The sequence below is a fragment of the Camelus ferus genome, chromosome 13 (assembly GCF_009834535.1).
Source record: "Camelus ferus isolate YT-003-E chromosome 13, BCGSAC_Cfer_1.0, whole genome shotgun sequence".
Lineage (NCBI taxonomy): Eukaryota > Metazoa > Chordata > Mammalia > Artiodactyla > Camelidae > Camelus > Camelus ferus.
Window position 1 is genome coordinate 5,618,383 of NC_045708.1, and position 25,961 is coordinate 5,644,343.

General features: G+C 41.1%; 1 protein-coding gene across 4 annotated transcripts in view; it reads right to left on the bottom strand.

The window, feature by feature from the left end:
* RERE (arginine-glutamic acid dipeptide repeats) overlaps positions 1-25,961 on the bottom strand; it is a 366,156-nt gene that overhangs the window by 127,176 nt on the left and 213,019 nt on the right. For 3 of the 4 annotated variants that reach the window (XM_032495115.1, XM_032495113.1, XM_032495114.1), the window contains one exon: positions 18,427-18,531. In XM_032495115.1, the coding sequence (XP_032351006.1) occupies positions 18,427-18,531 (105 nt within the window). Of the gene's footprint in view, positions 1-4,601; positions 4,811-18,426; positions 18,532-25,961 lie in introns of those variants that run through there. The other variant, XM_032495116.1, reaches the window with a different exon arrangement.

Below are 25,961 nucleotides of genomic sequence, written 5' to 3' on the forward strand. Positions count from 1 at the left end.
AATTGATAAAATGCCCAGGAGGAGTAAAACTCAGTATTCATTCAAAATGAAAGAAAAAGATGATCAGTCAACATTTGAAAGAGTTAATGTTCCAAATTCACACGCCAATGCCAAGGTCAAGACAGGAACTCTTTAAAATCCAGAACCATATATTTTAAGTTTTCTCTGATGAAAGGTTCCTTAGAGGCCGTCTGACTCCAGTCTTCTAGCTTGACAGAAGACATCAAAGCCCGTGGGGATAAAGGTGTTCATTTGAGGGGTTACAGTGAATTAATTACAGAGGATCCTCAACCCCTCTCCTTTCAGAGTCCCCGTGAATATAATTCAGAGTCCAGAACCAAGAATCCAGGCATTGGCTAAGGAATGAGAATTTCCATGCTGACGATAAGATGCAGTAAAAATGGCCTCTACAAAATAAGATGTAACATCAGAAAGAAAACTGGCCAAATCATTTTTTTTAAATAACATGTGAGAAAGGATTCCATTTCAAAGCACTACAGTGACCTTGCGCCACTGTCCAAAGTTCTTATTTGCCCACACTCTCCCCCATTAGGTAGTAACGCGCAGCGCATCAGCCCAGGGCACACACCTCCGGCCCACAGCAGGCTCCTCACTGGCTTACAGTCATCACCTGCTGCAAAGAAGGAAACGGCTGCCAGGACCGCACCCAACACCAAGCTGCGTGCACATGCACGCTCACGCACACACACAAAGACTTCAGAAAACAAATTTATTTTTAAAATCCCACCGGAATTTATAAAGCAGCAGGATTCAAAGATAAAGCCAATCTCCTTATCAAAAATGTTGCTGGCTTTCTGCACTGAAATCAAACTTTATAATAAACAGGAATGGAGTGTCCCCAGAAAAAGAGGGATTTTGGACCAAGCAAGTACGTCTACAATGCGTGTCTAAATGTCTCTCTGTTCCCACAGGGAAGTCTCTGGGAAACGCTATTTAAAAAAATAGGACCATCACCTTATTCCTCTTCAGTGCAGTGGTGTGAATATGGGGGGCAGGGAGGTGAGGGGAGAGGAGGTGGTGGAAATGGTGGTGGCGACACGAGCATTAACACACACACACACCGTGCCCGCTATAGGAGATAAACGCATAAGAAGAGAGTAACGTTTGATGCTGCGCACACCAAATGTTACATGATGTGGAAGTAGAGCTTTTTTAAAAAAAATTCAAGTGTAAAGAAAAATGTAAACACCCAAAGAGCAGCCAAAAAAATGGTGGCTAAGCCACTGATCATTAATTTAATTACCATAATTCCTAACACAATTCCTAAGACTGTCATAGTTGAATAGGGCTGACCAAAAAATACAGACATTGTTATAACTTTACCTACATAAGATCATAGATTTGGACTTTGAATTAATAACAGTAATACGTGAGCAACTATGTGCCAAGCACTTTCACACTGTTTCCTTCCAATCTTTTTAACTGTGAGAAATATTTAACCCCATACGACCCACAAGAAAACAGAGGTTCAGAGGAGGGAAGGAACTTACCCAATGGCACGGCTTGTCCAAGGCACTCATCAAGTGGAATCTGAACCACATCATCTAGCTCCAAGTCCACTCTCCTCTCTTACCATAGATGCCACTCATTTAACTCAACATGTTTGTGCCAGAGGCCCACCTGTCAGACTCTGCCCTGGGAGCTGAGGGCACAGTCCCTGCCCCAGAAGGCTGAAGTTCATCAAGGAAGACAATCACTTGAATAGTCACAAACACATGCAGAGTTCAAAGAACTCTGACGGAAATAAGGTCTAATTATCTCAACTGAATTAAAATGAACTGTCTTAGCTTCGTCCCAAAGTATCAGAGAGCAGACAAGAGACTTGAGTTTTCTTTCAGATTTGCTGTAAAGATATGGTCAAGAACCAGTTCCCTCCCCGATCAGAAACTGCTCCGTACTCATGACTGTCGGTTTGGGAGGAGATTCACAAATGCACACATAATTTCCAATCTCTCTTCAGCCCATATTTTCTATTTTTTCTCTCATTCTGTCAGATAGTTGTTTTGCAGCTTTAAAATGAACGTGTGTCTGGTGGAAGGACAACTTTGTTCAATAATGACCAAAAAATAAAAGGAAAAATGAACTTGGAAAAAGGATCAGGACCAATGAACAACTGAAGAATCACAGACATGGTGAACCTCAGGTTGTAGGTGCATCAGGGTCTTCCAATTAATTCTTAAGCTAACACACCAGCCAAGTCTCGGAAGTGGTCAAAGGCAGAGGGATGTTATGAGCAGATTCACAGACTGCAAAATTTATGTTGCCAGAGGAACGTTTTATCGGGGTGGGGGGGGGTGATTAGGTCATTTATTTATTATTTTTTAATGGAGGTGCTGGGGATTGAACCCAGGACCTTGTGCAGGCGAAGCATGTGCTCTACCACTGAGCTACACCCTCCCCTCAAGGAACACTTCAAATGTAAGGATCAACCTCAAATTCTGATTCAAGATGTTGATATAATGACAGGAAAAGCTAATAATAGGATGATATTTGGGGGAACTTTTACACAGACCCCGGTAGTAACTACATGTCCTCACCATCTCAACAGATGGCTATATGCGAGCCCCACAGATGCACGTCTCATGAGGCCAGGCCAGCTAGCCAAGCAGGAGGACCCTAGCCAGAGTGGATTCAGCCACAAGAAGAGCTTCCTGATCACATCTGATTTGCTAAATGCAAAAAAAATTGAAGAAGAATTGAAGAGAACAACACAAAGGCAGTTCCAGTGTCCTCCTACCAAGTATTCCCCTGACTCAGACAATGGGTTTTCTGAACCGAGTCAGAAACTCGAGTCCTGCAAGGGTCCCACATGCGCCAGGCCCAGCCCCTCAGTCTAGAGGAAGGGCCCTTCCAGACTCACAGAAGGAGCGGGAAGGAAGAGCAACGGCACTTCCAAGGGAAGTGAAAGAAGACAAGTTTCAGAAGCAACACTACATGGTACGGGGAGAAGTAAAAGGGGGGATCTGCCCAAAACTTCCAAACGCAATGTTCAAATATACGTGATCATAAGCGGAAGGCAGCCCTGACATGAATGGAGAAAGAGAGCAAAAAACGGTAGGTGATAAAGTGCATTAACCCTAAGTTATCCCTGTAAAGTCATCTCCTTCATTACAATCCTAAAATTGAACCTGCTAGGAGCCAGATTCTATTTCAGTAATATTTTCACTGGTATAATTCATCATTTGCCTTCCTAAAAATTTTCCATCCTGTAAATCAGGGGCCTCCTCTGACAGGAGCTAACCACACACAGCTCCACACTGATACACCACGAAGAGCTCACGTGAAGAATTCCTCCCCGTACCATCAACGTGCAGTAAAGGTCTTCCCCCACCTATGAGTTTTTCATTTGCACGTTCTTCTGTATTTCATGCTACCTTTTACCCTGACAAATGCGCAAAACTTAAGTGTCCCTTCAAAATTTGTTCCCAACTTCTATCAGAAGAAAGGGGAGAGGAAACAAAAAGGAACAATTAATACAATTCAAAAACTTCACTTAATATCTATTCGGGTAAGAATTCAACTTGTCCTAAATCTGCTTATTATGATCGGCTCCCTAAGTTAACTCCAGTGAGAGCTGTCTGTCTGAGCCCTGTCTGCAAACAGGACACACAAAAAAGCATAACCTCCCCTCACAGAAAAGACTGGAGTCCAGTCCCACCAAGCAGAGGGCACAAAACCCGGTCTTGGGAATGCCTCCACCTTCTCAGGCATCAACTCCTCCCTTTACTCCTCCCCTACAGAATTCACAAGTCACACAACAAAACAGACATACACAACAAATGCCATCTTTGCTGAAACAAACAAAATAAACAAAAACCCTGGAATCTCAACTTCTAACACAAATGTCAATGCACATGTTTCTTTTTTAATTGCCAAGAAAATGTCCATAAGCTCCAAAAGACAGGATGGACTGCTTCCTTTGGAAGCAATAGAAAATTATGTGACATATAAGTTATCATTTCTTAAAAAAAAAATCCATTTTAAGGTGATACAGTTGCAACCATAATCCACAACTGTCCCCTGCGTATGTCAAAACGTATGCACCATTTCATTTTCAGACTTCAGAAAAAGAGCACAAGAATTATAATTTGCTCAAGCAAACAGGCTCTCAATCAAAACAAGTTCCACCCACCTTCAAAGCAACCAATAGCTGCCCACCTACCACCCTTCCTAAACCGTCCAAACAGAGCGGCTCTCGGCCCGCCGGTCCCACCAGCCACACAGCCAGCCGGCCGGCCAACCTGCGGGCTTGCTCTGCAGGTGCCTGAAGGCCAACAAGCACCAGACACCCAGCGAATCCCGGGTTAAAACTGCACCCGGAGAGGAAGAGGTGAGGGGAAGGGGGAGAGGACAGGGACCAGGGGGACCCAGAACGTTCTCCATTTGCTTAATGATCTCCGAGGAGACCCCACTCTCAGCTCTGATCTCACGCTTCGCGACACCACCGACCAGGCCAGCCAGGGCTGATGCAGGCTCAGAACGAGCACCGGGAATGATGGCATGGTTCATAAACATCCTCCGAAGTGAGAAAGGGCAGCGACACCATCACTCTGGAGGTGAGGCCAGAGGAGGGAGCCTACCTGCAGGGGCTGAGCGGCTCGTCCATGACTAACAGGCTCTGCTGAGTCTAGCTGTGTCCTCGGCTCTCTACTGACTGTGGAAACTCTGCCCTTTTCTACTCTAACAACTCAAAATGGAGGCACATGCCGTCTGAGAGACCTCAGAGAGCTTCCACTGAGCTTGTGCTATGACCTAAGCCTTCACGCAGAACGCAGAAACTTCCCCCCACACTGACAGGACTGAGCATGTGCTGTGACCCTCCCTCATCCACACACTGTCTCTCGGCGCAATCAATCTCAGCCCTGCCGTTTCCGTAAATAAAGCCCAGCCGGCAGCCTCCGCAGCCTCCCGCACACCAAGCTAGTGTGCAGGGAAGTGGGGCCTTGGCAGGGGGATCCAGACAGCCGACCCCGGGCACTCGGCGAGCAGGGCCGTCGAGAGGCTCGGTCAAGACAACAAGTTTTGTTCTGTCTTTTCTTTTAAAAAAATTAATTATGCTTTTAAATAACAAGATCATCAAGAAAGAACAGAATCAAAAAGCACAGATATGAATGAGTCTCTGTGAGACTGATTAACAGAAATACTGCAGTATACTTAAAAACACAGCAGTGGCTACTCTAGGGGAGCAACCCCACACATTTGTTTTTGGAGACTTTGACCGTTCGGAAAAGGGCCACAGCAACAGTGCTGGGCAAGTTACGGAGCACTGGGTGTCATCACGGCTACAGACAGGGTGGAAGGCCCAGCAAGTGGAGTATGCAAATGAAGAACACCGTATTTTATGCAAAGAGCTCAGTCTCCCTTAGATAAGAAGTTCTAAAATCACCTGAATAATAAATAAAAATATCTCCTAACTCGATACTAACCCAATCAAGGGTGTGCAGCACAAGTACTGTCCTTCTCACAACAAGAAGCGCAGGAAGGCTCAGATCAGGAGGTCAGAGAACACCCTGCCACAAACACCCGAGCACCTGACCACCTCAGGGTCGGTCTCGACTCAAAACTCCAGGCAGTTCTTTGTGACGCTGCCCATGAAAGCTAAATTCATTTCAAATTTAATCAGAAAAGACTTCTAAAGCCACATAAGGAAGACCACACCATCCTGGTCACACTGAGCACCACGAAGTTTTCACACTGCCCACAGCACCAGCCAGAACATTTTCTGTTAAAAATCCTTAAAAACACGTTTTGTGGCCTCTTCCCCAACCTCTACCTCCAACAGTAGGCAAACTGGGCTGTCAGCCATGTAAGAAATCCTAGTTCTGCATGTGGACGTCGGCTTAGTTTCCATTTGCAAACTAAGAAATGATTCTACATATGATTACTTAGCTATAATGTTAAAACAAAAGGAATACCATGAAACTCTCAAAATTTTATAAAGGACAAGAGAGGGTAGGAAGGGGCAGTACCAACTCTGTTTCCCACAAATGTAATGGAGTGTGAAGAAATTAAACCTGCTTAAAAGAAGATTCAGTGTCCTCAAGATTCCTAAACACAGAACCCATCTCCCTTCCTCAGTGTCCCTGTTTATGCTCTCAAATAAACTAAATTGAGACTATGATTAAATAATAAAATTTTCATCTTGCTGAAAATGTAATTTACACAAGAAATGCCAAACACAGTTTGGTCAAAGTTTTACTTTTGACCCCGCACATGAAGCAAGTGTCTACACATTGGACGACCACCTTACCTATTGCTATCTGAGACATCATGTCCCTAGAAATTTGACTAGAAACAGTCTAGAGACAAAGACTTTCTAAAAACAAGAGCAGCTGAATTGGAACCTAGCAGCCAAACAGCATAAATATGACCACCAAAATGTTTCCTTCAAAAGTGCTTTAAAAAAATAAGTAAACCCTTTCACATGTAAATTACTTACTTGGAGAAATCAGCATAAAATAATAATTTTAAAAATTCATCATTACTCTGAAAAACCACGGGAGCTGTTCCATGGAACACAGGATACAAACAGTTCTTGTGATGGCAAGTCAAGAAATGTGGACTATAATCTTGGTCCCACAAAATGCCATGAGCAACACTAGGGGCAAGTTACCAACATCCTACGGCCGCATCTCTGGGATACTGGATCCCAGGAGTGAACCCTGCCCATGTCAACACCCTCTTCATTGCCTTTCTTGACACTGTCAGCCCACAGCTGTCCTTTCCATACCACTTGGACAGGCTTTCCTCCTCCCATGACCCCTCAGGCAGCATACCCCAGGGCTCACTCTTGAGGCCTCCTCTCTTTCACAATCTCCCGTGTGAAGAAGCCACGCCCTCCTCCAACAAGCTCCTCTCTGGAGACAGCTCTTCACTAGGAGCAGCCTGCACATCTGAGGGAGAACTCTGTTCTCCTGCTGAACCTTAACTCATCACGCCCTTTGCTGGGGCGCCTCAACTCTCTTAACAGATGCTAAGCTCAAAATACTCTTCACTGAAGCCACACAAGTCTCTCGTTTTGTACCTCAAAAATATACATAACTGGATGCACTGAGAACGGCACAGTAGCACTCACACATAGTTTACACCTAGAAGGATTACATAAGATAATCTAATCGTGAGGAGTATCAACACAACAAATCGAAGAATTTTGGCAAAACTGGCTTCTACTCTTCAAAAATGTTAATATCACAACAAAACAAACAAACAAACAAAAGGCTAGGAAACATGTTATGAAAACAAAGGATATTAAAGAGATACAACAACTAAACACCAATGCATGACCATAGGGGAAAAATCACTATGAAGGTCAGTGTTAGAAAAACTGGCAAAATTTGAATGTGGACTGTATTAGACTATATGGTATTATAGCAACATTAACTTTCCTGATTTTGATAACTATACCATAGGTTATGTAAGAGAATGTCTTTGTTCTTGGACATTTAAATATTTAAGGGGAAAGCAACTTGACATCTGCATTTCATTCTCAAATGGTTCAGGAAAGGAAAATACTATGGAGAGAATAATTAATCAAGGATGGCAAACACAGAGAACATCACGGCAAAACAGATGATCAGCAAATCTGTAGTAAAGTTCAAAAGGTAACACATAAAGTAAAATCAATACAAATAAAATAATAAAGCAAATACTGGAAAATGTTAACAACTAGTGAACTGGGTGAAAGACACATGAGTTCCACGTGCTAAACTTTAACTCTTAGTTATGAATATAAAATTACACGCGGAAAATTTTTAAATATATAAAACAAAAAATACCTGGTAGTAGCCTTCAGCCCTCACTCCTCACGGAATCTGGAGAGTGGACACACCAGTGGCAGTGAGTGACCTGCCTCGCTACCTGCTTCCAGAGCACTCTCTAATCCCCAAACTAAATCCACTGAAGACCCAGCTGAAGTTCAATCCAGCCTCAGAATATGGGCTCAGGCCTCCTCATCAGAGGAAATGAGGGAGCCCTGGAACCTGGTGGTTTGGTAATTAAGCCAGTGTGCACTTTTAACCATACATTCCAATTCTAGAAACAGGCCCTGTTTCCACTGACGTCTTGTCTTACACTGAGGACACCTGGAACCTACTCAGTGCTGACAGGCCTCGAGGACCTAGGCCTTGCCTTCTCCACTGGTCTTGAACACTAGATGCTTCCTTACTGCTGACAACCTGCCCGGACCTCACTCCTGCTTCCCTTGCCTGTCGTGCTGCCTGCAGGGTAATGCCCGCACTTTGCACACGGGCCCCCAGGTGCTTCCTTCTGAGGCCTGCTGCTGGGTCTCCCCAGAAGTCCTGTGATCCCAGCACCTCCCCGCTGTCCCTGGATCTTAGACCCCCTCTCGCCTCCAATTAACCCCTAACCCGGAGAGAACAGGGGAAGGATTAGCACTTCTAAACAAAGGGGAGTTGGGGCTGAGCAGGTGAAAAGCATATATTATATTAATATTTTTTCTAAAATTAAAAATTAATATTATACAAAAACTGACTGAACAATCACTCTGTCCATTCTAGTACTTAATTTTTAGCGAGCAGAAAATCTGTTCATCAAAGGTAAAGTAACAGCTGTAACATGGACACTTCCTAGATTTAATTTTAAAGTTGTTTCTACTTACCAAAAATAGAAAAATGTATTTACAATAAGAAACTGTAAAGCAAAAATAGCAAAGAAAAGTAACATTCAGGAAACTCCAGAGAAAAAAACACTTGCTGGAAAGAAGATACCCTGACTCCTATTAGTACTACTTTCCCTTCAAGAGAAGGGAAGGTTTCAGAAACAGTTCATTTAAATTTTATTTTGTGACTGTCCCTGCTGTGTGGAAATGCAGCTGAGTTTTTACATCTGACGGTCTTACAGCCAGCAAGCAGGCTGACTTATCTGTCAGTTCTAACTATCCTGTTCACATGTTTTCTCAGATTTTCTATGCTAAAAACTATTGCACCATCTTAATAAAGTTTCATTTCATCACTCTCGATTCTCGTGTATTTTCTTTTTCATGTCTTCACGGTCATGGGAATCCTTCTATTCTTTCTGATTTTAGAGAAAACACTTCCAACACGGCCCTTAAGTATGGTCCTTGCTGTAGGTGTCTGGTAAGTATTCTGCCAGAATAAGGAAGTTTCATTATACAGTTAACTCGTTAAGAGTTTCCCCCCACCTAGTACTGAATGGGTGTTGAATATTATCAAGTGTTTTCCTACATCAAGATGACTGTATATTTTTTCTTCTTCAATATGTTTAAAACTTTATAAAATACAGTAACAGATCATTATTAAACCATCCTTGTATTCTATAAACCCGACTAACTTGGACAAGCCTATTTTTCATGCTTTGCATATTCCACTTTCTAATATTTTAGTTAAACATTTTACATGCCTGTTTATAAGACTAACCTATAAATTTTACTTTTTTATCTGGTTTTGATATAAAGGTTTTACTAATAAAATAACTTGGGGAACGTACACCATCTTTCTCTGTTCTCTGGAACACTGGTAGAATTCACCTATAAAGTGTGAGTCTAATTTTTTTTTTCATCTAATGAGAAGAAAGGGAGTGTCCTGTACAAATGATGAAAACGGTCTTTAAAGGGAGAAGGCATGCATTTTTACCCACTTCCTCTTTCTTCCAGCCTTAAATTTGGATGTCAGGGCCACCATTCCATCACCACCTTGGGCACAAGGTAAGAGCTGAAGTTAGGGACAGTAGAGGGTGGGTCTCTGATGTCTGGAGGGCCTCATACCAGCCTAGGATTGCTTCCTTTCAAACTTGGCTTATTGAGAGAGAAATAAAAATTCTACTTAAAGTCTGTTACATAGTCTCTTTATGACAGCTCTGGCACTGAAGTTCTCAGATGTGTATCTCATCAACTGTTTTACCTGACTCAAGTTGAAGGCACATAGTTTCTTCCAACATTTTGGAATTTCTGACAGTGAGCTCAGCATTCAAAGATCTGCATCTGCAGATACCCCTGCAGGTTCTGAATGAGGGTGTGTCCTTCTCCATAATTGTACGTGTGCTTCTGTCAGCTGTCCAGGGCAGCTCACTGGTACAAGACCACTTTTTACATTATCTTCTCATCCTGGAGTTCTCGTATTTTTCAAGAGTGTAAATTCAAGCCCCAACACTTATGGCGGCAAGGCCCAAAGTTATGAACTGTAAGGGGAATTCTCCTTCTATTCCTCCTCTTCTGTTTTTGATCTAAAGTCCCAAAGCCAAAAAGGTTTTCCCTGTCACTTCCCTCCAGTTCCAGAGGTAGTTCACCCTAGTTCACCTTCCACCAAAAGGACAGACCTTTGTTGATCCTAACTTTGTACAGGCTCTCAGCTCCAACTCCCAAAACACTTGAAATCAAGACCTCATCTCCTGTACCTGGTGGGTGTTAAAACCAAAGACCCTGCGTGAAGGAGACAGACGATGACCCGACCTTCTCACTGTGGGCTGCTGAACTTCTCAGTTCTCCTCATTCTTGCAAGCTCAGCTCTGCATTTATTACTGCTGTATTTTATTCAACATTTGTAGATATTTACTGGCAGAACCTTTTTTGGAATTAACAAATCTAATTTTTGGGGTCTTATTAAAGTTCTTTTATATTCACTAGGCTGTGTCTCCAGATGGACTTGTGTGCTCAACTGTCTCCAACACGTGCCACCTCAGGGAAATGCTCTGAGAGTTCAGTGTGATGGCAGAGCAAAAGCAACAAGAAAATATTTATACCCAGCTCTAGCTTCTTGTACCTGAAAGCAATACAACTGCCACGAGCTGTGATGAGTAGAAAAGGTGGCTTCACTAAAACAGAAACAAATTTAGAACTCCAAATTAACTGAGATAAAGGGGATCTCGAGTGCCACTTTCCAGGTGAAGTATAAATATTTATGTTGAAAAAGGATGGTCACAGTGTTATCTGACCATATTATTTAAGTACTGGAAAAGCCATAAGTGTTCAACAATATGAGAACAGATGAATTATGGGACATCCATATGATGGCCTATACAAGGTGCTCATTAAAATATTTTTGTAAAATGTTTAATGACATGGTACTCTGCTCATAATAGAAGATGAATGAATAGAGGAATGCATGATATGTACATCATATATAAAGAATATTTTGATGACAATCTTAATATATACACATACACCTATACATATGCACACAGATGTATATTTAAGGAAAAACTCAAATATAGGTTATAGAATTACATATTCTATCAGTTTGCTTCTTTAACTTCTGTGTTTGTCAAGTTATTCTCCAGTGAACACATACTTTTTTCTTCATTAGAAAAACTAAAAGTTATTTGCCAGCTCAGCCATAAGAAAATTCACTTGTAAGTGACCCAATCTGTGATGAAATCACAGAAATTAAGAGCACATGTTTTGAGTCAAATAGGTTTGGGGGTTTCCTGTTTACTAACTGTGTGCCTTAGGTAGCTGTTTAATATAGCATCAATTTCTTCATTTATAAAATAAAGATATTACCAGTTTCACTGAGATCTTATGGTAATTTAAAAATTAAACAATTTAGGGGGCGGGTATAGCTCAGTGGAAAAGTGAGTAGTAACATGTCTAGCACGCACGAGGTCCTGGGTTCGATCCCCAGTACCTCCATGAAAAAATGAATAAATAAACCTAATCAACTCCCCCAACAAAAGACCTAAAAAACAAAACAAAAACATATTTAAAAAATTAAACGATCTAGTGCAAAGTCAGCACCCACTACATGGTAGTAGCAGCTATTCTCCCACACACCTTGACAGATGACATTACAAAATTTGATTCCTTGAGGTAACACTAAGGAGTATCATATGATAAACCTACTAAAAATACAGCTCAAGATGTCAAAACCCACCCATGTGTGGGAGAGAGCAGAGCTGTGACAAGAAATTCTAAGTAAAAATATTACAGACAATGAGATACGGTTTTCCACATTTTTAAAAAATAATTTTTAAGTAATTTTAAAAAATTGATTTCAATTAAGTTTATTTGCAATGTTGTGTTAGTTTCAGGTATAGAGCAAAGTGATTCAGCTACATATATATTCTTTTTTACAGATCCTTTTCCACTGTTAAAGATGAGAATCACAAATAAAGAAAAAGGGAAAAAACTAGCAGGAAACTTGTGATATTGGATTAGAATTAGAAAATCTGGTATGAATTCATGGATACATACATAGACACACACATACAGAGAAAATCTGGTATGAACTCATGGGGACACACACACACACACACACAATGAAATACAAGCTAAAAGTGCACATTGTCTCCCTCCGTCCTTTCCCCAAGCCTGAGAGCAGGGATACAAAGTAACACACACACCTAACACCAGATCTGGGTTCCTAAATAGCATTCTCCAAAATCTGGGACAATCTGACCCAGATGAATGATAGTAACAGACTACAAACGACTGAATAAAACAAGCAGCCATCAAGCCATCCTGATATAAATGAATGAATAATTCAAAGTTTGATGAGGAAGAGGATATCTATACGGTCTCAAAGCAACCTCCTACAAAGCAGTCGTCAACTATAAAAGGAAACAGAGAACTTGCACAATTCCAAAGACTGGCAGACACCACCTTATTCAACAAATCAAAATGAACATTACCAGCAATGGGACAAACTAGAATTGTGTAGCACTTGATAGGATGTATAAAAAGAACACACGACTTTTGTATTGTCCCCGTCAAAGATACATGACCTAAATCTAACGATAAACAAAATAAATACAAACTGAGGGAAAGTCTACAAAATAATTAGCTTATAATCTTCCAAAGTACCAAGGTCATGAAGTGAAGGTAAGACTAAGAGACTGTTTCAGATTGAAGGAGCCTAAACAGATATGCCAACTAAATCCATAATGCTGAACTGGGTTCCCTTTGCTATAAAACTTGAATGGGGTCTGAACATTCCAGAGCAGTAATAGTCCCTTGTGAATTTTCTGATTTTGAGGGCTGCATTGTGGCTATGTAAGAGAATGTTTTTATTCATGGGAAATATACAATAATACAGCCTCTTGCTGACAACATACTTTCAAACAGTTCAGTTAAGCAAAGGTCTTCTACTGTGCTTGCGACTGTTCTGTAAGGTTGATATTGTTTCAAAACAAAATAAAATAACATGAACCATGAAAGTTAAACACTCAGAGCAGTGCCAGGTGCACAGTCCTCACTAACTATAGCTATTATTAGTAACATAACATTGCCACGGTCATGGGAGAGATTAAATATAAATCCTTGCAAGGGCCTCAGTTTGTGATTGCTACTAAGTATAATAATAGTAATGCTTAAACCTCAATATTGTTTTTTAAAAAGCCCTCCTTTTCTTGGAAGAAGAAAAGCAGAGAGGGCACAGGAGGTTACAGGTGATCCCATGACCGGGGACGTCCTCTCCTGGGTTAGACAGAAGAGCAGCTATTACCAAGAGAAGACTCACATTCAAGAAGCAAAGAACCAAGAACATAATCACGTTTCATGCTGCAGACCAAGCCTCTGAAGAGACCTCTGACACTTGCATAAGCCAGTATTAGAGAGCGGGACGGCTCAGTGACACCGATACACAGAATGCTACATTTTAAATAATACATTCTCTTCACTATCCCTGAATGCACTTTAGGGACCTAAGAAACTCTTATTTAGCAAGGGGAAACAGACTGGTTCCTGGGAAAATTCATGCTTAATTATTTAAAAGTAAAGACATCTCGTGGGGAGGGTATAGCTCACTGGCAGAGTGTGTACTCAGCATCCATGAGGTCTTGGGTTCACTCTCCAGTATCTCTGCTAAAAAAAAATTAAATAAATAAACCAAGAAAGGCACCTCCTCTCAAATGGCCACTATGCCATCTTTTGTTCTTACTGGGACTCCATTCGCCATCATTTCCTTCCCCTCCTAACTCACTGGCCTGAGGCAGAAAGGTAAGCAGAACTTTTCTAAGAAACGAAAGGCACAAACTCAGAAAAGGTCAAAGTACGATAAAAAAGGCACTGGCCAATAGGCTGAACTTGCTGAGGTGAAAGAACGAACAACAGAATTTCAACAAACCCTCCGTGCTATACAGAGGACAGGTCTGTTTGCTATAAAATGCCCAAATCTCTTTCTCAACAAATATTTTTTTCAATTTTGGTTCTCAATTTTTCAATAAAATATTGACTGGAGACATGTATTATTTCACAGCAATACCACTTGTTTTTTATAATTATTGGGTCAGTTTCATTACGGTCAGTGAAAAATTTACCCTACATTTTGAGCAGCTGTATATTTTCAAAGAATTTTATAATTAATACTCCAAACAAAGTCAAGAATCTCCAGTGCTCAAACTTCCGTATGTTAGCAAATCAACCAGACGGGTTACGGTCTACCTGGTAGAATCCAGACATCTTAGGAAGCAGCTCATGTTCTGCTTTTGGATTTCACATTTTACAGGGTTCAAAAAAAAAAAAAAAAAAAAAACTTTGATATTTTTCAACTTTTTCTTCAAAGGAAAATTATAATTATTTTTGCAATTCCAAAGAAGCAACAAAAAAAATGACAGTTTACAAAACCTACCCAATGGGTAGCTTTCGTTAGCCTCATTTTATTGAAGTGGAAACAGAGTCTGGGAAATATAAGCTTCACCCATGGACAGAAAGATGAAGTGGGAGCACAGAATTGGAATCCAGGTTGCCTGGGTCCGAGGAAGAGGAGGAGAGATCTTTCCAGGTTTTTGGTCTTAACAAAAGGATCAAGCACTCAAATTAATGGCCATGAGGTACCAGACAAATAAAAAAGCAACTAAGGAGAGTAAAAGGCTGGATGTAACAAGGTCCCTACACTCATCCCTTTTTATAAGCTAGGACCAACCTACTTTAGTTTAACCAAGGATGCTGGTGTTTTGGTTAAATATATATAAGGTCTAACTGACTTTATGTATTAGGACCTCTGAGCTGAAATTCACTGACTTTAAGTTTCTAACCAGATTTTGGATCAGACTGCTCCGAACAAAATGAGAATATAATGACATTATGTTTCAGGGAATGCTGACTGCAGAAGTAAATTTGGAGTGCCTCTAATCTACTGAGCAAAAGGGAACACTCCCTGAGTGCAGAAATGTCAAAACAAACTCCAAAAGCAAAGCCAGTTACCAAAGGTTCAAAGTTCTCTCTCATTTGCCAGCCTCTCATCCTACCTGAAGCTAGAAACATCTACTCCCACATTTTTTGCCCAAGTTTTGTTCCTTAAATGTCATGGCTTACCAAGAATGCAGTGTCACAATCCCTTAGCAAAGGTCCTTAGGATCAGAGGATTTCAAGAATTCAGAACTTGTGGATTCAGAAAGGCACTGCAGTGAATACGTCACATACTATGCAAGGCCCCAGCAGTGTCTGAGGAATAACCTCTGTTCTGTCACACTGGTACTTCTGTAGTGGAAGTTGTGCAAATTCGCATCAAGTGAACTGAATAAAGAATTAAAAAGCCACACACCAGTTCAGATCAAGTTTGACCTCAGGGTCAAATGAGTTTTAGCACCCAACTTAGCATAAAGAGTTTTTGATCCTCAAAGCTTTCAGATTTCAGAATTGAAAATAAAAGATTATGAATCTATATTATAGTGGGTGCTTTATTATATTAATAGTACTCTAAGTAGAAAAAAATAATTAATGAAATATAAATGTATACCTTATAATACCGAATCAATTCTAGCCAATTACAAGAAATCCACCCTTGCCAAATTTAAAGGCAATGAACCAAAGAATACAGAAAAGTCTGTTTCCCACTATCAAGCATGTGTTCAATAAGGTAATACTATCAAAACCAAAACGTTCTGGACAACCAGGCCCCTGATAAGATATAATATTCAGAAATATAATAACTAGGTTGGGGGGAAAAGTAGCTAAACACTAGGGTTTAAAAAGGATCTATGACAAACTTAGGGGGGAAAAACAAACTTTCAGTTGCAGCTTAAGATGCTAAATAAATTATGGCAAACAAGATAAATCAATTTTTTTACTACTATCAGAAAATTTGCTGTGAGAAATACACAATTCCATCCTGAACTTCAGCTTTAACTGCTCACCCAGAGTTCTCACACTACTTAAGGGGAGGAGAAGTCATCAAGTTTGGAGTCACAGAATCACCACCCTAACTTCCAGGGGTCCTACTGATCCAGGCACTACTTCACAGGGCTGTTAGAACACTGACATTGCCTCCCCAAATGATTCAGGGCACCAGGAATGAGCACACAGCACCACGCAGCCACAATTACATGCTAGTCTTGCTCATCCAAACAAGGGAGACCTACACCAGAAACCAGCTCACCACACAGCCCCGTCCCTCACAAAACCGAAGCAAAGACAGAAACAGGTGAATTCTCTGAGGGAGTGCACCCTGAGCACTCTAGGGATTGGGCTGTGCGTAAGCCAGGTGGAGAAAACACAGTTTTCTATACTCTGTTAAATCACATACACACTTTTGGTAATTTGAGCAGCTGTGGGAACCTCAAAGTTAGAAACTGACGTTGAGGGTGAAGCAGTGAGCTCGCGCTGTTAAGCCACGCTGGCTCCCCTGCTGCAAGTTTTCACATTGACTTTGTGAGAAGTTTGAGACCTGCCACAGACTTACTATCTGTAAGTAGACATTCAAATATCTGCTCACTTCAACTCATCCAACAACCTTTAAGCACTTACACCATATTCAGCACAAGCTGGACATGGGGAGCACAGGCATAGACATGAGCCAGCGGGAACAGGAAGGTCAAAGCACTAAAGGGAGACTCAGGATGCAGATCCTATAAGCGCACTGCCACAGGCACACATTTGTGTTGCTTTTTCAGGCGAGATAAATAAAACCTTCCACTGCATATCCAACCCACATTTTAAGACAAAACTGATGGGAATATCACCCTGAATGACTGCCAGCAACAGACAATAAAAAATGAGCGAAGAACATGTGTGAGTTTCTAGCTTACACAGTTACGTATCACTTTAAATAAGCAATTGGCAAAAACAGGTGCATAACCAAACCTAATGAAAAATAAATTTGATTAGCTGTTATGAACCCAAGAGCTACACATTTAAAACACAAAAGCTATTGGGTCAATTCTCTAATACAGTCTAACTTGTGCAATATGGCAGCTACCTATCAGATAGTGAAATACACATGGCATCAGAGGAGTAACGGACTACTGTATATCTAGACAGACATCCAAGTTCAAGTGTTTCACACTTCACTTGGGCAGCAGGAAGCTATGACCAAGCAGTTAATGACTGGATACATAAAATAAACATTTCCTAATATAATACGCTTTTGAAATATTATCACTGATCAGCCTCTCTGCCATTAGAATAGGGCATGCTTTGAAATGAAAAGAGCTCAAATTCACTGTTTTCTACAGAAAAAAAGATAAGCAAAAAAGGTGACCGTTACACTACGACCCAATAGTTGCTGTCCAGTGTATATATGGAGAAAGTCACTAGGGTACACGCCCCGAAAGAGCTGTATGCAGCCTCTTGCAGCCATGACAGATAATGTGCCACCTTTTAATGACCCCAAGTTGACTACCTGAACAGCAACATTCCAAATTTTACATATAATTTCTCAGTATCCTCCAGGGAGATGTTTTCCCGAAACTACTCATCTTGCAATTATACTTGAGTTCTTCCACTAACTTCCCTGAGCTGAGCATCTTTTCTCTCTTTCTAAATCCTTGTATGTGTAGACTATGTCTTGACTGTTCTGAGCAGAGACTACTTGATCACCTAAATAATATTCTTTGTTTTTTTAAAATCCTTACCTGTAGTTGCATGATTAATACAGGATAAGCATGAATGCATGTACTCTTACAGAAGTTCTTCCAAGGACTAACTACAGTCTATTACAGACATAAAAAAGTCTTTGTTAAATTATTTTGACTCTATTGCTTTTCATTTAAAAAATAATGATTCCACCTGTTACACAGATCTTACCAAGACGGTTGAGAACTGGATGTGTCCATCTCACACCAGTAGTCTTACCAGAGATATTTCAGTGAGTGTTCCTGGGATTTTATTAAGTGAACAAATTACTAATCAATAAACTTTCTGTAATGGCCTTTTCAGTAAGGTATCATGGAAGTCTTGACTGAATGTGCATGAGGGTAATGGTGTCCCAATTCATGATAAGTAAGTTCAAAACACAGATCAACAAAATATATGTCTTTATCTTGCCCTCTCTAAACCCAAATTTTCTTACTTTTCCTTTTCTTAACAACAACAAAAAAGAGCAAACAATAAGCTGCTGTAGACACCAGTTCTAACATCTTCCAAAGGGGTCTACTAAAGGACTTTTCGTGTCTTTTCTCTCATCTTAACAGTACCTGCCCAGAAGTGCACGCACACAGACACATACACGAGAAAAGCAGAAGTCCTCGCTGAGGGGGCCCAAGTGTCTTACTTACCTCGTCTCAGGATTGTAGCCTAATATGTAGAAAAATGAATCCACTCGGGCTTTAAACTCTCTAGCAGCAAATATGTCAGAAAAATGGGAGATGTTACACTTCCCTCTGAAAATAAACAGACAAAAAAAATGTTAGCAATACCCTCAACTGCTTTGCAAACCAAAATACTCCAGAAGAGGAGGGGCGGCGGGAGACGCACCTAAGCCCATGAGCACGCAGTCTGCGAACACACAGAGGAGAGCTACTAACTGTACTTACCTAGTCAAAACAACGGGTGTTCCCCCAAAGCAAGAAAATGTCCAACATAGTATTTTTTGTTCCATGATTGCTTCAACGACCTACAACTTTACAGCCTACAACCTAATTGCTTTTAGCTCAGCATTTTAGTCTTAGAATAAAATTAACTAAACCAAAGATAAATTGAGGGCAGGATTGTGATGAAAGGATATGAAATTAGAAACGATGGGAAAATTTTAAACCTCAGTTATATTACTTTACCCAAAAAATCCACCTTTGTAAATCATCAAAACAAAATGGACCTTTTCTTCCTGTTACCTTGTAAGTAGAATGAGTAACTGTTAAATACTTTCCTTCTCCATAAGCATGCAAGAAATAAACTGTCTTAGAGATTAAAATCTAGAGAAATTTTAACTTTTTAAACATATAGATGGGTTTTACATAAAAACACACCTTTCCCGGGGAGGGGGATAATAGCTCCCCCCAAGAAAGAACACATGCTTAGCATGTACAAGGTCCTGAGTTTAATCACCAGTACCTCCAATTTAAAAAAAAAAAAAAAAAAAAGATACTGACTACAAACACACTCTTCCCAAATTTTCAGGTAACATTAAACGACTGTAAGTTGGAACAGTTTCCCATGGAAATATTGCAATAAAGAGAAATAAGGCCTTCAGGTTCATCTACTAACAAAAAAGCTAACCCACAGTACAGCTGAAAACTCTACACCACCACAGAACTCCTTAAGCAGTGTTTCCACGCACCAAACGTAAATGTCAGAAACATCATCCCACACAGTAGGGCCCACCTTCCCACTACACAGACACACATACACAGGAGAGGTGAGAGAGTTCCCAAGAAAGCAGGGAGGTCTTAAGAATTTCAACTCCCTCAGCAGTCACAGAAGGCAGCTGTCAAGGGGAAGCCCAAAGCTGCGATCAGAGTAAACGGACCCGGAGGATCAAAGACACAGCACGGCACAGGCAGGATGCTTCCAGGGGTGTGACCACCCACTGCTGAACAGGCAGTCCTTTCCCACAAAGACTCCAGGAGTCGGCACGTTAACAACATACACACCAGCTCATGGCTAAGGCGTCAGTGAAAGAAACTAAGGGGTGTCAACATGGTGATGGACATTCGTTCACTTCCTACCAAATTAAAAAGCAACGTCCTCCCTTCCCGCAGGGCTTAAGTCATCTGTGACCAAAGCCTCAGGCGTGGGCAGAAGGTAAGATGAGTTCAATCTCCATTTTTAAAATTAAACAGAAATACTACTGATTTCTCGAAGCCCCTTGGGCACTACTGGTCAGACGATAATGCAGGGTTAGTGAGCGCTTGAAATGTGGCTGGTACAACTGAAGAGAGTGGAACTTTAAATTTTATTTAATCTTAATTGATGTAAATATAAATAGCCACACGCAGCTAGTGGCCACTATATCAAACAGCACAGATTTATATACTACTTCCATCATCACGGAAAGTTCTATTGGGCACACTGTTTTGTCAGTAACAAGATACAAGTAAAGGAAAATGTGGATTAGGTATCAACTTCCCAGGCCCAGGACCAGTCCCTCTTGTATTTAACTGGGACTAAAATGAGCTTCTGGGAAAGAAAAAGCAGGCAAGATAACTGGTCTAGATGGACAGTGCACTCACCCTGCAACTAACCACCCATCTATCTGAAACGGTTTAGTCCTGAAGCCTACAAGAAACAGCTATGCCCCTGTCAGTTAAATAGGTATACATAAACCTATTATGCCTATCTCATAAAAATATTAAGATCAAATAAGAAATCCACGGAACTCCGTATACTATTCAGCGTTACGTGAAGTAGGTTATTTCCATCAGTGTTCATTACTAAAGGAAAGTGATTCTTCTTCATTATTCTCATTACTCAAATTTAAGTTTACCCATAAACTTGAGTAATTAATAGATGAAACATATAGAAACCCTACCAACCCACAGCTCTAAACACAGGCATGGGAAATCAGGTACGTGTAAGACAGGGTCCTCAATCTCAGCACTCCTGACATCTCACACTGAGCAATCCTCTGCTGGCGGCACTGTCCTGCATGTAGGAGCATGGCAGGCCTCCACCCAGAGCACCCGCACGCACATCATTGTGACAACCAAGAACGATGCCAGAATGTTCCCTAGGAAGGGCAATACAATTGCTGATATTCACCGCAGCATCATTCATAATTGAAACACCCTGGAAACAGCCTAAATGCCCATACACCAGAGAGCAGATGAGTAAACCAAGGTGCATACACGCAATGGAGTTTACGCAGCTGTGAAGGAGAATGAGCTCTATGAACTGACAAGGAGCAATTTCCAGAACATGCTGCTCCATAGAAAAAGCAAAGTGCAAGAATGTTGATAGTATGCTACCCTTCACAAAAGAAAAGAAGTTATAAGAAAACAGATACGTATTTGCTCATTTGTGAAAAGAAAATGCAAGGAGGATAAACTAAGAAGTAAGTGATCAGTCATCTACAGCAGGAAGGTAGAAGGAGGGGGAAAGAAGTGGGGGCCGGGAACACAGCAGCAGGGTGAGGACTACAGCGTTGTTACAGCTCTGACCCTCAAGACCACAGCAACAGCCCACAACCCTCCCTTACCCACAAAGTAAACAAACAGTCCAAATCAACCAAGAGGAACCAAAAATGGAATGCAAAGTCTAACAAATGAATAACACAAGCACACTTAAGGAGCTAGGAAAACACGATATTGCCTGCATACCATGTATGACTAAAGACAACAATGTAGTCAGTGAATGTGCTTCTTACAGGCACATGGGTTACAATTTCTGAAACTAAGTTACATGTATTGCAGAATTGAATAAAAATAAGCAAATGTATTTTGAACAATAAGAATTGAGTTCTTCAGGACTAAGGAGAGAAGTCACAGATAAGGGGGTTAGGGGGCAATCTGGTGGTGCTGAGCTGGCAATGTCCTCTCTGCTTGGGCCATGTGAGGACACACGGAGAAGCCAGCAGTCTGCACCACGAAGAGGGCCCTCACCAGAACTCAAAAATGCTGCCACCCTGATCTTGGACTTCCAGGCTCCAAAGCCCTAAGAAATTTCTGTCGTTTATAAGCCACCCAGTCCATGGTATTTCGTTTCTAGCAGACCAACGAAGGAAGGTGTCCATGAAATTCAAATAGGGTCTTCAGTTCAATGCTGCTGCTCTCATGCTATTTCTTGGTTCTGATAACTGCATTGTAGTTACGTAAGATGCTACCACCAACAAAGATTGGGAGAGGGATACGTGGAAACTCAGTACTTAACAACTTTTCTATGTTTCCAAAAGTAGCTCCAAATAAAAGAATTTCTAAAAGACTGTGACATAGTCAAGGGCAGAGAGAATGCTCCTCAGGTGTTCCCAGCACCTACAGAGCCCTTCCAATACTAGCAGCTCAATAATGTCTCAAATGATGACTGAATAAATAAATAAGTGACAAGTTATGGTGTCTAATCAAGTAATACACATGTATAGACAAAACAATATAAATGCCACAGGTCAAAGTTATTTCATATATAAAAAGAACAGTGGATTAAAGCCAGGATAATGAAAGATGCAAAACTAAGCACTCCGAGGCTGCATGACAGCCCCCAGGGAACTTGCAGGAGCTACAGGAACTTTGTGAATTCTAAGGAATGGCGGGGCAACTGCACAAAGATGTAATTCATCTGTTTCAATCACTATACATACATGATTCTAGCACCATTACAAAGTAAAGAGAGAAACTGATTCAGGATGGAAAGAGGGCAATAAAAAGCCCTACAGACCTAGCTGAGGGTTTCTTGGCCCCTGGGCTTCCAGAAGATTCACTCTACAACATATTCCTATTAATATGAATTCCTAGGTAAGATGATAGCTTAATGACCTGACCTACCTTAGGATATTTTTTTTTCCCCAATAGGAAGCAGATAATCATAAGGTTGGAAAACAGTCCTCAAGCTGATGAGACAGTTATGATCTCCTGCCAGCCCTCCACAATCAATACTTGAGAATTCACTGTTACAAGTGCACAGTAAACCTGAAAATGTTGCCCAGGTCATGTGTTCATAGTCAATCACAAAGCACTCTCTCCAGATCATTGATCATCAATGAAATGTGATCCTTACGGTGAAAAAACTAACACAGCAAACAAATGCAAGCTACAATTTTTATTTAGCTTAATAAAGCCAATCTGCTCATTCCCAGAGCATCTGGAATGGCTCCCTGTGCTAAACAACCCCCCCTCCCTGTGCCTAAAGCAATCTGAGTGCACAGTCAGCCCAACCCAGAGGCCACCGAGAAATAAACAGATGCTGAGTAACTGTACCATCAGTAACTCAACACGTAATTATACTTAATTTCGCTTTTTCATTTCCTCCTTTTATGCCTTTAAGAATCCAATTCCACTTCAATGGGCATAAGCACCACTCATGCTCCTGAGTGTGAGATACTCTGCAAGAGGCTTCTTCACGCCCCTTATCTTACTGGTATAGAGCCAGTTCAGGGTTCTGTCACTTAGTCATGTGACTTTTTAAAAGTCTGTCAAAGAGATGGCACAAAAGTTAACAAACTTGACCTTGGTCATAAAACAATGTGGCAGGAGTCAAACTGGCGTCTTCTGATTTCAATCTGGAACCTTTTCTGTTATACCAGTGTCAACCAAAAATACTTCTCTAGGAATAAGGAGAACTCAGAAAGACTCTACTCAAGATAACTAACTTAGTATTGCTATATGGTTATTGATAAATGTAACAAAGAAAAGAAAATGAACAGCTGTAGAAACTTACCTTGAAAGGTAGGAATGAGAGACAGCCAAGGCAAGAATGCAAACAGTGGCAAAGCGGTACTGCTGGACCTCAGCACGGATTCTACACTGCCTCTTCTGGGAGTGAACGTACTCTGGGTAGGGACATGCTACAATCTCAATCTACACAGAGAGGCTGCCGAGGACTTTGTTTTCATTCTGATTCGGGATGGCTAAAGGACCAAGCTCTCTCTCCTTTATAACCCAACCCAAGCACCAGCTTGAAAGAGAAAGTTACACATCAGTTTCCTCCTGAGTGAATGGAATGGCAAGGGCCCTCACAGAGCTGCTGTGAGCCCAGGGAGTCCACACAACGGAGCACTTTGATCTCCAAGAAGAACGGGGCTAAGCCCTAAGCACCATTAGTCTGTTTCTTTCTTTCTTTGTCCTCCATGTTATTTTCATTACATTCATTCTGATCCTCTTTCATGTGCCTATGGACTATTTTATCTGTCCTCTTTCAAAACTGAATTTATTTTTGGCAATACTACTTTATATCTGTGGAGAAAAAAAAAAAAAACCCTTTCTTTGGATAAATGGTGAAGGAAAGTTGTAAGAAAAATAAAAGTCTAATCTCCCACCCCATACTTTAAAAGTAATCTAGCTTTAGTGAAGAGAAAAGGAAGAAACAGAGACTCCCAGGGGCACTGCTATTCAAGCCTGCTTTCACCAGAGATGACCGTGCAGGGAGCACTGTGCCATGGAGAACCGGCGAGGTTCCCAAGCAACAGTGAGAACCGCACAGGTGAGCTCCAGATGCAGGCAACTGTCAGCACACCCACAGGTACTTGACTGAGCAGCCACCAGGCCAGATCGTTCAGTAACTATGTGACCACTGTCATCTGGTGTCTCTGAAAAACAGCCCACATGTCAAGTCACATAAGAGAGGCTCTGTTTGAAGTTTATAAGATCAAATTTAAGATGACTGCTTTATAAAATGACTTTATGGTCACTTTAAAGAAATAACACAAGAGGGAAAACTAATCAAAATGGGTTCTAGTCCCACGCACAGTGAAAAGAAGGTAAGGAATGGCCACTCTAGCACTTCAGCTCTTTGGTGGCCGGGAAACAGGTAGTGACCTATACAATCACACAAATTTCCAGAACATACTTGATTGTGAACCTAGTTAAAGTAAATTCACCTAGGTCCAGCTAGAATTATCTGGGACAACTGGTTCTTCTAAAAATGCTAAAATAGTATAAAATGACTCCACAAATCTAAATAGTCTGATAAATATTCAAATATATTAATTTTAAGCAAATGTAAGAAAGCACATTGAATAACCAGAGATACAGATCTCACGTATTCACTTGTTTTAACTTGGAGTCTAAATTGCTTAAAATCATTCCCCTCGATCAATGAAATGAGACGGAAAGAGGAGGGGGAAGTATGCAAAGCAGGAGAAGAAACAATCGCAGGATCAAGCCACTTGACTTAGCCAAAAGTGTAATGGTTCCACCATCTACCCAACCTCCCATTAGCTTGCCTTCCGCTTTGTCCAGCAAGCACGTATCAGACTGGAAAGCCACCGCCGAGAAGACATGGAAAGCTCGAGGGAATTCTGGAAGAAGTTTACAAAACACCACAGGAATTCTCTATATTTATCTAAAGTCCTGGAAGAAGCCAGATCTATCCACATACACTCCTTAGTGGGTTGGCAAACTATGGTCTGCAAGCCAAATCTGGCCCACCTGTTCTTGTACAGCCTGAGAACTAATGGCTTTCACATTTTTAAATGGCTAAAAAAAAAAAAAAAATCAAAAGAAGAGTCACATCTCCTGACATGTGGAAATTAAATGAGATTCAAATTTCAGTGTCCACAAATAAAGTTCTATTGGCACAGAGTTACCTCATTTATTTACATGTTGCCTATGGCTTCTGCGCCACAATGGCTGAGCTGAGTAGTTCAACAGATACCATATGAAAGACTATCTGAACCAAAGTTTGCCAAAATCCTCCCTATATTAAAAGTTGCCGGTGGGGAGGGTATATAGCTCAGTGGTAGAGCAAATGCCTAGCATGCACGAGGTCATGGGTTCGATCCCCAGCATATGTTAAATGAAAGCAAACAAACAAACAAACAAACCTAACCCCCTCCAAAAGTTGCTACTAATTTGCCTTGAAGTAACTGGATTGAGCTATGTAGCTTTGCACAAGAGACTCCAGATGGCTTTACTGAATACCATCTGAGCAAAGGAACAGAGAAATAACTGTACCTCATTGTAGTTAAGCTAAAAGTCATCAAACCCCCATGACTATTTCTAAAGCATATTCTTTAACAAAGAAAGTAGCTCTTTCACCATTTTGTTACTCCCAGCGGGGGAAAAGGTGTAAGAAAACTACCTGTCTTACTCCCTTTACCACTTAAGAAGCCCAGAGTCTTCCACTTACATACAAAATATAGCAGAACAAACAAGTATCTTTTTCTTGAGAGGGACAAAAAAAATACCAGACAGTGCAAAGCAGGGGCTCCTGGTCACTTTTTGGC